The sequence below is a fragment of the Stegostoma tigrinum genome, unplaced genomic scaffold, assembly GCF_030684315.1.
Source record: "Stegostoma tigrinum isolate sSteTig4 unplaced genomic scaffold, sSteTig4.hap1 scaffold_322, whole genome shotgun sequence".
NCBI classification, from domain to species: domain Eukaryota; kingdom Metazoa; phylum Chordata; class Chondrichthyes; order Orectolobiformes; family Stegostomatidae; genus Stegostoma; species Stegostoma tigrinum.
This window is the reverse complement of record NW_026728250.1, coordinates 146,291-160,738: the sequence shown is the minus strand read 5'-3', so window position 1 is coordinate 160,738 and position 14,448 is coordinate 146,291. Positions and strand designations below refer to the sequence as shown.

Below are 14,448 nucleotides of genomic sequence, written 5' to 3'. Positions count from 1 at the left end.
TTCTAGTTCAGATATAGCCCGTCCAACTCCTGCTGCTCCCGCCTCCCCCAGAAACAGTCCCAAATTCCTCAGGAATCTAACGCCTCTTCTCCAGCCGCTCTGTTCTATCCACCTATTCCTGTCCCATCTCCCTGCTCCACGGCACAGGGAACAATCTGGAGATTAGTGTCTCGGGAAGTCTCTCAATTTCCTCCCTAAAGCCTGCAGCATTTGTCTCTTGGTGCTGTGCCCAATGGACACCACAGCCTCAGGCTGTTCCCTACACATCCCCCCTCAATCTCCATAATAGCTGTGTTGGGGATATGTTGGGCCATGAGGTTGCGCTGGAGAACAATTCTGTTGCTGTTGATGGCCCATAGCGCCTCGTGGATGCCCAGCCTTGAGTTGCTAGATCAATGTGAAGTCTGTCCCATTGAGCACGGCGACAGTGCCACACGACACAATGGAGGGTATTCTCAATGTGAAGGTGGGAGTTCGTTTCCACAAGGACTGTGTGATGGTCGCTCTTACCGCTACTGCCATGGACAGATGTAACTGCAGCTGGCAGGTTGGGAAGGCTGGTTCTAGTCTATTTCTCCCTCACCACCTGCTGCAGACCCAGTCTCGCAGCTTTCGAACCCGACTAGCTCGATCTGTCATACTGCTGCCGAGCCACTGTTGGTGATGGATATTGAAATCCCCCACCCAGAGTACATTTTGTGCCCTTACCACCCTCCGTGCTTCCTCCCAGTGTTGCTCAACATGGAGGAGAGACTGATTCATCAGCAGATGGAGGACAGTATGTGGTGATCATGGGGTCCAGAGTCAATGTCGAGGACTCCAAGAGCTACTCCCTCCCAACTGTCCCACTGTGCCGCCCCCCCCCCCCCCAGCTGAGCCTGTCTTTGTTGTGTCCTCAATTCTAGCAGTGCCAGGCCAATCCTAGCGAAGCAGAAAAAGGAATTTTCCTCTGATTTAAACCTCCTTCTGACTTAAGAATAGACCGAAGTGTTTTCCCCAGAAAGTACTGGGGGCAGGAATGCACTGATGAGAGGGGAGGTACAGCAGGAACCTTCACAGTCCTCCTCAAAAGTGTCAGATCAGCTCTTGAAATGTCAACGCTATGGGCCTAGTGCAGGGAAGTGTCTATTTGGTCACTCCCGGAAGCACAATCTCAATGGGCCGAATGGCCTCTTCCAAAGTGTATGATGCCGTGTGAGGAGCCCCTGAACTTTGGCAAGAGAGCAAATTTTGCTTTTGAAGCTCTGAAATTCTCATTATTTGCGTGTCCAGGCTTAATAATTGGGGCCTTAACATAAACCAAAATGCAGGTACAAGAGAAAGAGAAAACTGAGAAATTACTGAACTGTCCACCGCTTGCGCTGCGTGACACTCCGCTTAGATTTCTCCGATGCCCCTCCGAAACCCCCTCTGTCTGCTTCTGGGATCTGGGTGGAGGGGTTGAGAGTGTTAAGTTCCTTGGAGTGATGATAGCCGACAAACTGTCCTGGGCTCCCCACGTAGATGAGACGGTCCAGAAGACACAACAACACCTCTCCTTCCTCATGCAGTCAGGAAAATGTCCGTAAGGTCCCTCACCAACTTGTACAGATGCACCGACGAAAGCGTACTGTCCGGGTGTATAACTGCCTGGTACGGCAACTGCTCGGCCCAGGGCCGTAAGAAACTACAGAAGGTGGTGCGCACAGCCCAGACTATCTCAGAAACCAACCTTCCACCCACAGACTCCACGTACACTTCACGCTGCCTCAGGAAGGCAGCAAACGTCATTAAAGACCCATCGCAGCCCGGTACCTCCTACAGCCTCTTCCGTTGGGCAAAAGATACAAAAGTTTGAACACACGGACCATCAGATTTAAGAACAGCTTCTTCCCCGCTGTTATTAGACTTCTGAATGGACCTCTCAAATTCCGAATCTTACATTGATCTTAGTCTTTGTACACCTCCTCTGCAGCTGTAACCCCATATTCCTCGCTCTGTTCTATCACCCTGTGACCTTTGTATGGTCTGGTCTGCCTGTACTGCACGCAAAACAAGACTTTTTACTGTACTTAGGGACATGTTACAGCAATAAACCAAAGTTAGCTCCTTTCCGTCCTGTGACACTCGCATTAGATTTTGTTGATGTCTCTGTCTCTTCCTGGGGTCTCTCTGTCTCCTCTCTAACCTCTCTGTCCTCACTCCTGGCTCCCACACAGCAAAAATGGGTAAGATTTCTAAGGACAGAACCCAGAGTGTTTGCGGCTGGGATCGCACTGTGCTAACAGTCGGTTGCAGACTGTGCAAATTTCTTGTTTCTCTTTCCGATCCTTGAGCTCTGTGCTGCCTAATCCGAATCCTCTCGGGGATTTTGGGCTGTCAAATGTTTGAATCAGTCAATGTTCTGACCCACTGTATTGTGCCCAAGGGTCAGGTCAATGTATTGAGTTGGGAGGGTCATGTAGGGGCTATACAGGACATGGGTTAGGGCCACTTCCGGAAAACTGTGTTCAATCCCGGTCTCCCTGCTGTAGGAAGGATGTTGTGAAACTCGAAAGGGTTCAGAAAAGATTTACAAGGATGTTGGAGAGTTTGAGCTACAGGGAGGGGCTGAATGGTCTGGGGCTATTTTCCCTGGAGCGTCGGGGGCTGAGGGGGTGACCTTATAGAGGTTTATAAAATCATGAGGGGCATGGATAGGGTGAATAGACAAGGCCTTTTCCCCCAGGGTTGGGGGGGAGTCCTAAACTAGAGGGGGCACAGGGTTAAGGTGAGAGGGGGAGGATTTAAAAGAGACCTGAGGGGTAACTGTTTCACACAGAGGGTGGTGCGTGTATGGAATGAGCTGCCAGAGGAAGTGGTGGGGGCTGGTACAGTTACAGCATTTAAAAGGCATCTGGATGGGGACATGGATAGGGAGGGGTTAGAGGGACATGGGCCAAATGCTGGCAAATGGGACTGGATTGATTTAGGATTTCTAGGTCAGCACGGACGGGTTGGGCCGAAGGGTCTGTTTCTGTGCTGAGTATCTCTATAACTCTATAAGTAACCTGTTGCTTGTATTAACTGCACCCACTCTCTCCACTGTCTAGGCTCGTAACTTACAGACCAGTGAGCTCTCAGCTGTCAAGGTCATTAAATTGGACCCAGGTAAGTTAGCGAATGCGGGAATCGCTGGTTACTACACTCTGGGATGACTAGCCAATCATTTCGCCAACGTACTGTCCAGCCAGGCTCAATGCCCAAGCTGTGGGACAGCTATGAGAGGCTCCCTTCTCTGAGCCAATGACTTCCCAACTCCATCCTACTTTCTCTGCCCTTATTCGGGCTCTTTGCACCTCTCTCCCTCCCTCCCTCTCTCGCTCCCTCTCTCCCTCCCTCTCTCACTCCCTCCCTCTCTCCCTCCCTCCCTCCCTCTCTCGCTCCCTCCCTTCCTCTCTCTCTCCCTCTCTCCCTCCATCTCTCCCTCCCTCTCTCGCTCTCTCCCTCCCTCGCTCCCTCCCTCCCTTGCTCCCTCCCTCTGTCACTCCCTCCTCCCTCTCTCCCTCCCTCTCTCCCTCCCTCTCTCGCTCCCTCCCTCTCTCCCTCTCCATGCCCACTGGTGTTGTTGCCCATGTCTCTGAGGGTGCCCACTCCTTCCTCGCTGGGACATGCTCTGAATGAATTCATTCGCTGTCCCCCCTCCCACCTCCCAAACTTTGTCCACGTTGTTGCTATGGGTACCCACATGGGGCCCCCTCCCTGCCAGTCTCTTCGTTTGTTGGGGGTGGGGGCACATGTGAAATTCGCTGCCTATGGGTGTGACGGCAGGTCAGCCTTTCGCCAGGACTGGGGAGGGGGAGGGGAGCCCAGAAATAAAATAGGGGAGTTGGTGGGGGGGGCTCGGGGGAAGGGTAGGAAAGAGGGTGAGGGGTGGATGCAGGTCGGGAGTCAATGCGAATGGTCTGTGGGATGGGTGGAGCGGATAGTCGAGTGGGAAGATGGATAGTTAGGTCAGGTCAAGAGAGGGAGGGCCGGCCATGGATAAGGCTGGAGGTGGAGGGGCTTTGAAGCGATAGGGTGAGGTCTACATTGAGGCCATTGGGCTGTGAGCTCCCAAGGCGTTGTTCCTCCAGTCTATATTTGGCCTCACTGGTGGAGGGCATGAGGGGATTGGGAAGTTGGGGGGAGGGTGTTAAGGTGGATGGCAACTGGAAGGTCGCGTTGGTTGGCATGTGCAAAGAACAGATGCTCCTCAAACTGGTCCGTGAGTCTGTGTTTGCTCTCCCCGCTGGAGAGGAGACCACACTGACAGCAACTGATACAATGGATCAGGTTGGATTGAGCACTGGGAAATCTCTGCTGGAGCTGGAAGGATTGTATTAAGGGCCTGGGATGGACGGTGGCGGTGAAGGTGCAGGAAATCCTGCCAATGCCCAGCCCCTCCCTCCCCGGTCCTGGCAAAGCTTTTCAGCCCGGAACGTTGACCCTCCTGTCTGTCCGCACCCCCCCCCCCCTCCGCAAACACTGGACGCTGTGCTTTTCCAGCCTCACACCTACAGGCATTGGCCCCCACTATCTGCAGCACCCCCTCTTCCTGTCTCCAAGGGCAAAGTTCATCCTGACTCAGGATATCATTCATGGCTCATTCTCCCGGCTACGGGCACCTGCTTCCTGGTCCCAACCACAGACTGGCAAGCACGTTGACTGAGCTTCCCTGTCCATCCGATGGAGGGCCGGGACTAGGCTTCATTCTGCCCTGGTAAGCGATGAGACCTGATCATCCTCAACTCCACTGTCCTGCCTTTTCCCTTCATCCCCTTCCTGATTAAAAATACAACCTGCCTATCTCAGCCATGAATTTGACCCTGAAGTGATTGTAATGAGGTCAGCCTGGTAGACCTCACAGAACATGAGCTCCCTGATTGGGGCTGTTTATCTGGTCCAATCAGGGAGCCCTAGCTGATTGGATGCGGCGGTGGCTCAGTGGTTAGTGCTGCTGCCTCACTGTGTCACGAAGAGACAATTTAGCACGGCCAATCCACCCTAACCCGCACATCCCTGGGCACTACGGGACAATTTAGCATGGCCAATCCACCCTAACCCGCACATCCCTGGGCACTACGGGACAATTTAGCACGGCCAATCCACCCTAACCCGCACATCCCTGGGCACTACGGGACAATTTAGCACGGCCAATCCACCCTAACCCGCACATCCCTGGGCACTACGGGACAATTTAGCACAGCCAACCCACCCTAACCCGCACATCCCTGGGCACTACGGGACAATTTAGCACGGCCAATCCACCCTAACCCGCACATCCCTGGGCACTACGGGACAATTTAGCACGGCCAATCCACCCTAACCCGCACATCCCTGGGCACTACGGGACAATTTAGCACGGCCAACCCACCCTAACCCGCACATCCCTGGGCACTATGGGACAATTTAGCACGGCCAATCCACCCTAACCCGCACATCCCTGGGCGCTACGGGACAATTTAGCACGGCCAATCCACCCTAACCCGCACATCCCTGGGCACTATGGGACAATTTAGCACGGCCAATCCACCCTAACCTGCTCATCCCTGGGCACTACGGGACAATTTATCACGGCCAATCCACCCTAACCTGCACATCCCTGGGCACTACGGGACAATTTAGCACGGCCAATCCACCCTAACCCGCACATCCCTGGACACTATGGGACAATTTAGCACGGCCAATCCCACCCTTACCCGCACATCCCTGAGCACTTCGGGACAATTTAGCACGGCCGATCCACCCTAACCCCCACATCCCTGGGCACTACGGGACAATTTAGCACGGCCGATCCACCCTAACCCCCACATCCCTGGGCACTACGGGACAATTTAGCACGGCCAATCCACCCTAACCCGCACATCCCTGAGCACTACGGGACAATTTAGCACGGCCAATCCACCCTAACCCGCACATCCCTGGACACTACGGGACAATTTAGCACGGCCGATCCACCCTAACCCCCACATCCCTGGGCACTACGGGACAATTTAGCACGGCCAATCCCACCCTAACCCGCACATCCCTGGGCACTATGGGACAATTTAGCATGGCCAATCCCACCCTAACCCGCACATCCCTGGGCACTATGGGACAATTTACCACGGCCAATCCACCCTAACCCGCACATCCCTGGGCACTATGGGACAATTTAGCACGGCCAATCCACCCTAACCCGCACATCCCTGGGCACTACGGGACAATTTAGCACGGCCAATCCACCCTAACCCGCACATCCCTGGGCACTATGGGACAATTTAGCACGGCCAATCCACCCTAACCTGCTCATCCCTGGGCACTACGGGACAATTTATCACGGCCAATCCACCCTAACCTGCACATCCCTGGGCACTACGGGACAATTTAGCACGGCCAATCCACCCTAACCCGCACATCCCTGGACACTATGGGACAATTTAGCATGGCCAATCCCACCCTTACCCGCACATCCCTGAGCACTTCGGGACAATTTAGCACGGCCGATCCACCCTAACCCCCACATCCCTGGGCACTACGGGACAATTTAGCACGGCCGATCCACCCTAACCCCCACATCCCTGGGCACTACGGGACAATTTAGCACGGCCAACCCACCCTAACCCGCACATCCCTGGGCACTATGGGACAATTTAGCACGGCCAATCCACCCTAACCCCCACATCCCTGGGCAGTACGGGACAATTTAGCACGGCCAACCCACCCTAACCCGCACATCCCTGGGCACTATGGGGCAATTTAGCACGGCCAATCCACCCTAACCCCCACATCCCTGGGCACTACGGGACAATTTAGCACGGCCAATCCCACCCTAACCCGCACATCCCTGGGCACTATGGGACAATTTACCACGGCCAATCCACCCTAACCCGCACATCCCTGGACACTATGGGACAATTTAGCATGGCCAATCCCACCCTAACCCGCACATCCCTGAGCACTACGGGACAATTTAGCACGGCCGATCCACCCTAACCCCCACATCCCTGGGCACTACGGGACAATTTAGCACGGCCGATCCACCCTAACCTGCACATCCCTGGGCACTATGGGACAATTTAGCACGGCCGATCCACCCTAACCCCCACATCCCTGGGCACTACGGGACAATTTAGCACGGCCAATCCACCCTAACCCGCACATCCCTGGGCACTATGGGGCAATTTAGCACGGCCAATCCACCCTAACCCACACATCCCTGGGCACTACGGGACAATTTAGCACGGCCAATCCACCCTAACCCCCACATCCCTGGGCACTACGGGACAATTTAGCACGGCCAATCCACCCTAACCCCCACATCCCTGGGCACTATGGGGCAATTTAGCACGGCCAATCCACCCTAACCCACACATCCCTGGGCACTACGGGACAATTTAGCACGGCCAATCCCACCCTAACCCGCACATCCCTGGGCACTACGGGACAATTTAGCATGGCCAATCCACCCTAACCCCCACATCCCTGGGCACTACGGGACAATTTAGCACGGCCAATCCCACCCTAACCCACACATCCCTGGGCACTACGGGACAATTTAGCACGGCCAACCCACCCTAACCCGCACATCCCTGGACACTATGGGACAATTTAACACGGCCAATCCACCCTAACCCGCACATCCCTGGGCACTACGGGACAATTTAGCATGGCCAATCCCACCCTAACCCGCACATCCCTGGGCACTACGGGACAATTTAGCACGGCCAATCCACCCTAACCCTCACATCCCTGGACACTATGGGACAATTTAGCACGGCCAATCCACCCTAACCCCCACATCCCTGGGCACTACGGGACAATTTAGCACGGCCAATCCCACCCTAACCCACACATCCCTGGGCACTACGGGACAATTTAGCACGGCCAACCCACCCTAACCCGCACATCCCTGGACACTATGGGACAATTTAACACGGCCAATCCACCCTAACCCGCACATCCCTGGGCACTATGGGACAATTTAACACGGCCAATCCACCCTAACCTGCACATCTGTGGACTGTGGGAGGAAACCGGAGCACCTGGGGGAAACCCACGCAGACACAGGGAGAATGTGCAAACCTCACACAGACAGTCGCCCGAGGGTGGGATCAAATCTGGGTCCCTGGCACCATGAAGCAGCAGCGCTAATCACTGAGCCACTGTGCTGCTCTCCTAAATAAGGCGAATAGATGTAGACTGGGTACTGGATGATTGCTTTCGGGAATACCTCCTCCCGGTGTCTAACAGTTCCCCAGCTTGGCCTGCCGTCTGTCTGTGGCCTGTTGTAATGTTCCTGCCAATCTCAACATCAGTGCAAGGAAACATGCCTCATCTTCACAAGAGACACACCCCACTAATGCCTGCCCACCACCCCCCCACCGACGCTCAGTCGCAGCAGTGTGTACCATCTACAAGATGCTCTGCAGAAACTCACCAAAGACCGTCAGGCAGCACCTTCCAAACCCACGACCCACTTCCATCCAGAAGTACAAGGGGCAGCAGGTTCATGGGAACACCACCCCCTGCACATTCCCCTTCGAGCCCCTCACCATCCCGACTTGGGAATATATCCCCGTTCCTTCAGTGTCGCTGGGTCAGAATTCCTGGAATTCCCCCCCTAAGGAGCATTGTGGGCCACCCCACAGCACATGGACTGCAGCGGTTCAAGGCGGCAGCTCCCCCCATCATCATCAAGGGGGGGATTTTGAGAATTGCACTAATTCTGTTCTCTCATCAGGTGATGATGTATCTTCGCTTCAGTTAGAGATAACGATGATGAAGGGCTGTAAACATCAGAATATTGTCGCGTTTCATGCCAGTTACTACAGGTCAGTGAAATTCCACAGTATCCATCAATATCCAGGCTGCAGCTACTTCCTGAAAAACATTCCCCCTCCTGATGTAGCACAGACAGTGCCCGCTCCCTCAGCACTGACCCTCCGACAGTGCCCGTTCCCTCAGCACTGACCCTCCGACAGTGCCCGCTCCCTTACCACTGACCCTCTGACAGTGCCCGCTCCCTCAGCACTGACCCTCCGACAGTGCCCACTCCCTCAGCACTGACCGTCCGACAGTGCCCACTCCCTCAGCACTGACCCTCTGATAGTGCAGTGCTCCCTCAGCACTGACCCTCCGACAGTGCCCGCTCCCTCAGCACTGACCCTCCGACAGCGCCCGCTCCCTCAGCACTGACCCTCCGACAGTGCCCACTCCATCAGCACTGACCCTCTGACAGTGTAGTGCTCCCTCAGCACTGACCCTCCGACAGTGCCCGCTCCCTCAGCACTGACCCTCCGACAGCGCCCGCTCCCTCAGCACTGACCCTCCGACAGTGCCCGCTCCCTCAGCACTGACCCTCCGACAGCGCTCGCTCCCTCAGCACTGACCCTCCCACAGCGCCCCCTCCCTCAGCACTGACCCTCCGACAGCGCCCGCTCCCTCAGCACTGACCCTCCGACAGTGCCCGCTCCCTCAGCACTGACCCTCCCACAGTGCCCGCTCCCTCAGCACTGACCCTCCGACAGCGCCCGCTCCCTCAGCACTGACCCTCCGACAGTGCCCGCTCCCTCAGCACTGACCCTCCGACAGTGCCCGCTCCCTCAGCACTGACCCTCCGACAGTGTCCGCTCCCTCGGCACTGACCCTCCGACAGCGCCCGCTCCCTCGGCACTGACCCTCCGACAGTGCCCGCTCCCTCGGCACTGACCCTCCGACAGTGCCCGCTCCCTCGGCACTGACCCTCCGACAGTGCCCGCTCCCTCGGCACTGACCCTCCGACAGTGCCCGCTCCCTCGGCACTGACCCTCCGACAGTGCCCGCTCCCTCAGCACTAACGCTCCGACAGTGCCCGCTCCCTCAGCACTGACCCTCCGACAGCGCCCGCTCCCTCAGCACTGCCCACAACAGTTTATTCCTGGATTATATCTCTGGTGGGGAGGGGGACCTCCAATTATTTGGTCTGTTTTTGACAAAGAGAGAGCTCTTCATGATCCAGGACCTGTCGTGGGATAAACTGGGAAGCATTTTCAGGAGCATGTGCGTCTGTCAGCTCCGGTGTGTGTGCTATGGGTCTGCGTAGCATCTCAAAGTTTGATTTGTCTCAGGTTTGGGTGAGTTGCCCATTATTTCTAACTGATTGAAAAGAGCGAGTGTGGCAACAGGCTGTTCATGTAATGTGTGTTTGATTTGATCTGTCTTTGCCAGGAATAACCGGATGTGGATTTGCATGGAATACTGTGGGGGAGGATCATTACAAGATATTTATCAAAGTGAGTAATTTCTCATACAGAAGGGAGTCTTGATGAAATGGGTCGATGGGCTGAAAAATGGCAGATGGAGTTCAATCTGGAGACATGTGAGGTATTGCATTTTGGTGAAAAAACAAGCTTAGAGCTTATACAATTAACAGTAGGGACTTTGTTCAGTGTTGTATAACAGAGGGACTTAGGGGTTCAGTATGTAATTCTTTGAAGTCTGCATCACAGGTAGGCACGGGGGTGAAGCAAACGTTTAGCACACTTGCTTTCAGTGCTCAGACCCTTCGAGTGTAGGAGTTGAGGGCATCGCGCTGAGGTTGTACAGGGATGTTGGTGAGGCCTCTTCTGGAGCACGGTGTCCAGTTCCGGTCTCCCAGTCATTGGAAGGATATTGTTAAACTGGAGAGGGTCAGAAGAGATTTGCCAGGATAATAAAATGTGAGGCTGGATGAACACAGCAGGCCCAGCCGCATCTCAGGAGCACAAAAGCTGATGTTTCGGGCCTAGACCCTTCATCAGAGATTTGCCAGGATGTTGCCGGGAATGGAGGGGTTGAGTTGTAAGGAGAGGCTGGGTGGGCTAGAGCTATTTTCACTGGACTGTCAGAGGTTGAGTGGCAATTTTATAGAGGTTTATAAAATAATGAGGAGTACAGATGGAATTAATGGTGGGTTTCTTTTCCCGGGTGGGCACATTTTTAAGGTGAGAGGAGAAAGATTCAAAAAGGACATGAGGGGTAAATTCTTTGCACAGAGGGTGGTTTGTGTGTGGAATGAGCTTCCTGAGGAAGTGGTGGGTCTGCGTACAGCTACAACATTTAAAAGGCATTTGGATCAGGACATGGATAGGAGAAGTTTGGAGGGATATGGACCAGGAGCAGGCGGGGGGGCTAGTTTAGTTTGGGATTATCGTTGGTAGATCCTGTTTCTGTGCTGTATGACTCTATAGTACGGACTCTGTGACGAATCCTTCATTTGCTGTAAAAAGCAATATTCTGTGAAGACAGTAACATACAGGATAGAGGGATTCTGCAATCTCACTGCTCCGAAATGTTGGCTCGGTTTATTCCTGGAAATAAAGCTGAGCCTTGCTGCATAGCTTTCGATTGGTCACTCAGAACAGTTCAGGGGTCAGCATCAAAAACAGAAGTTGCTGGAAAAGCTCAGCAGGCCTGGCAGCATCTGTGGAGAGAAATCAGAGTTAACGTTTCGGGACCGGGTGACCCTTCCTCAGAACTGGACCTGAAATATTAACTCTGCTTTCTCTCCACGGATGCTGCCAGGCCTGCTGAGCTTTTCCAGCAATTTTAGATTAGATTAGATTCCCTACAGTGTGGAAACAGGCCCTTCGGCCCAACAAGTCCACACCGCCCCTTGGAGCATCCCACCCAGACCCATTCCCCTATAACCCACACACCCCTGAACACTACAGGCAATTTAGCATGACCAATCCACCTAGCCTGCACATCTTTGGACTGTGGGAGGAAACTGGAGCATCCAGAGGAAATCCACGCAGACACGGGGAGAATGTGCAAACTCCACACAGACAGTCGCCCCAGGCTGGAATCGAACCTGGGTCCCTGGCGCTGTGAGGCTGCAATGTTAACCCCTGAGCCACCGTGCCGCCCACAATTTCTGTTCCGGTTGCTGATTTACAGCATCTGCAGTCTTTTCTGTTTTTAAAAATCAGGGATCAGCAGTTCCTCAGGTACAGCTAACAAGGTGTGGAGCTGGATGGACACAGCAGGACAAGCAGCATCAGAGGAGCAGGAGACTCTGGTGAAGGGTCCAGGCCTGAAACGTCAGCTTTCCTGCTCCTCTGATGCTGCTTGTCCTGCTGTGTCCATCCAGCTCCACACCTTGTTATCTCAGGTTCTCAGCATCTGCAGTTCCTGTTATCTCAGTTACTGTTCATTGGGTTGAGAGATCGATATCGGCAGAGGCAGGACGACCGAACCCTGTGTAGCTGGCCGGCTGTTAGAACAGAACGAAACTACTCAGGGTCAGCAGCTCCTCACTGCTTTCTAACCAATTTCGTTCGTCCACAACAGTCACTGGCCCTTTGTCCGAAAAGCAAATCGCCTACATCTGCAGAGAAACATTGCAGGTAAGTGACCCACCTCATCTCAGGCAGATTCACACAGTCAGGAAACGCCTTACCCTGTGTCTAACCCCGTGCTCTCCCTGTCACTGGGAGTGTTTAATAGGCGGACAGTGTAGAGGGAGCTTTACTCTGTATCTAACCCCGTGCTCTCCCTGTCCCTGGGAGTGTTTAATAGGCGGACAGTGTAGAGGGAGCCTTACCCTGTGTCTAACCCCGTGCTCTCCCTGTCCCTGGGAGTGTTTAATAGGCGGACAGTGTAGAGGGAGCTTTACTCTGTAGCTAACCCTGTGCTGTCCCTGTCCCTGGGAGTGTTTGATGGGCAGACAGTGTAGAGGGAGCTTTACTCTGTATCTAACCCCGTGCTCTCCCTGTCCCTGGGAGTGTTTAATAGGCGGACAGTGTAGAGGGAGCTTTACTCTGTAGCTAACCCCGTGCTGTCCCTGTCCCTGGGAGTGTTTAATAGGCGGACAGTGTAGAGGGAGCTTTACTCTGTAGCTAACCCCGTGCTGTCCCTGTCCCTGGGAGTGTTTAATAGGCGGACAGTGTAGAGGGAGCTTTACTCTGTAGCTAACCCCGTGCTGTCCCTGTCCCTGGGAGTGTTTGATGGCGGACAGTGTAGAGGGAGCTTTACTCTGTAGCTAACCCTGTGCTGTCCCTGTCCCTGGGAGTGTTTAATAGGCGGACAGTGTAGAGGGAGCTTTACTCTGTAGCTAACCCTGTGCTGTCCCTGTCCCTGGGAGTGTTTGATGCGGGGACAGTGTAGAGGGAGCTTTACTCTGTACCTAACCCCGTGCTGCCCCTGTCCCTGGGAGTGTTCAATGGGGGGGGGACACTGTAGAGGGAGCTTTACTCTGTGTCTAACCCCATGCTGTCCCTGTCCCTGGGAGTGTTTGATGGGGGGAACAGTGTAGAGGGAGCTTTACTCTGTACCTAAAACTGTGCTGTCCCTGGGAGTGTTTGATGGGGGGGGGTCAGTGTAGAGAGAGTTTTACTCTGTACCTAACCCCGTGCTGCCCCTGACCCTGGGAGTGTTTGATGGGGGGAACAGTGTAGAGGGAGCTTTACTCTGTACCTAACCCTGTGCTGCCCCTGACCCTGGGAGTGTTTGATGGGGGGAACAGTGTAGAGGGAGCTTTACTCTGTACCTAACCCCGTGCTGCCCCTGTCCCTGGGAGTGTTCGATGGGGGGAACAGTGTAGAGGGAGCTTTACTCTGTACCTAAAACTGTGCTGTCCCTGGGAGTGTTTGATTGGGGGGGGGGGGGGTCAGTGTAGAGGGAGCTTTACTCTGTACCTAACCCTGTGCTGCCCCTGACCCTGGGAGTGTTTGATGGGGGGTGTGACAGTGTAGAGGGAGCTTTACCCTATATCTAACACCGTGCTGTCCCTGGGAGTGTTTGATGGGGGGGACAGTGTAGAGGGAGCTTTACTCTGTATCTAACCCCGTGCTGTCCCTGTCCCTGGGAGTGTTTGATGGCGGGGGGGACAGTGCAGAGGGAGCTTTACTCTGTAATCGTGAATAACTTGCTCTGATTAATGAATAATTTAACCTTCTGTCTTAAAGGGTTTGCAGTATCTTCATAGCAACGGGAAAATGCATCGAGATATCAAGGTAAACGTGAGGATGTCCCAAACCCTGTGGGTGGGGGGTGGATAGGGAGAACAGCCATGCTCCCTGCTACTTCCCCAGCATTCCTGGCCACAAGAGGAGGCCACTCAGTTCATCATGCTGTGCTAACTCGCTGAAAGGTCTCTCCAGTTCCCAAAGCCCCTGCTCCCTCCTCTCACACCTCCCTACAAATTCCTCCATTCCCACTATTACTTCCCCTCCACCCCACTCCTTCCTGTTTAACTTGCTCCCGACTGTCCCGACTGACAACTCGCTTCCTCAAATAAAACATTCTCCCCCCCCCCGGCCTTGTTCCCGTTCCTCCTCAATCCGTGGTCCTCTGCTGTCTGCTGGGAATGGTTTCCCCTTCTCACTGACTCCATCCCCTTCCCGATTCCGGATGCCGCGATTCAACGTCCTTTCCCCACTCTCCCAGCGTCTCCAGTCTCTCTCCACATTCACCGAGAACCCCCCTCCCTGGTGGCCTGGCGGACAA

The 14,448-nt window shown here is 54.5% G+C and overlaps 1 protein-coding gene across 2 annotated transcripts in view; it reads left to right on the top strand.

Annotated features, from left to right (window-relative positions):
• The first annotated feature begins 3,075 nt into the window (after positions 1-3,075).
• LOC125449439 (mitogen-activated protein kinase kinase kinase kinase 3-like) overlaps positions 3,076-14,448 on the top strand; it is a 68,367-nt gene continuing 56,994 nt past the window's right edge. For both annotated transcript variants that reach the window (XM_059643900.1, XM_059643899.1), the window contains exons 1-5: positions 3,076-3,129; positions 8,723-8,813; positions 10,189-10,253; positions 12,292-12,347; positions 13,908-13,955. In XM_059643900.1, coding sequence (XP_059499883.1) covers positions 8,758-8,813; positions 10,189-10,253; positions 12,292-12,347; positions 13,908-13,955 — 225 coding nt within the window. In that variant the 5' untranslated portion in view covers positions 3,076-3,129; positions 8,723-8,757. The remainder of the gene's footprint in view (positions 3,130-8,722; positions 8,814-10,188; positions 10,254-12,291; positions 12,348-13,907; positions 13,956-14,448) is intronic.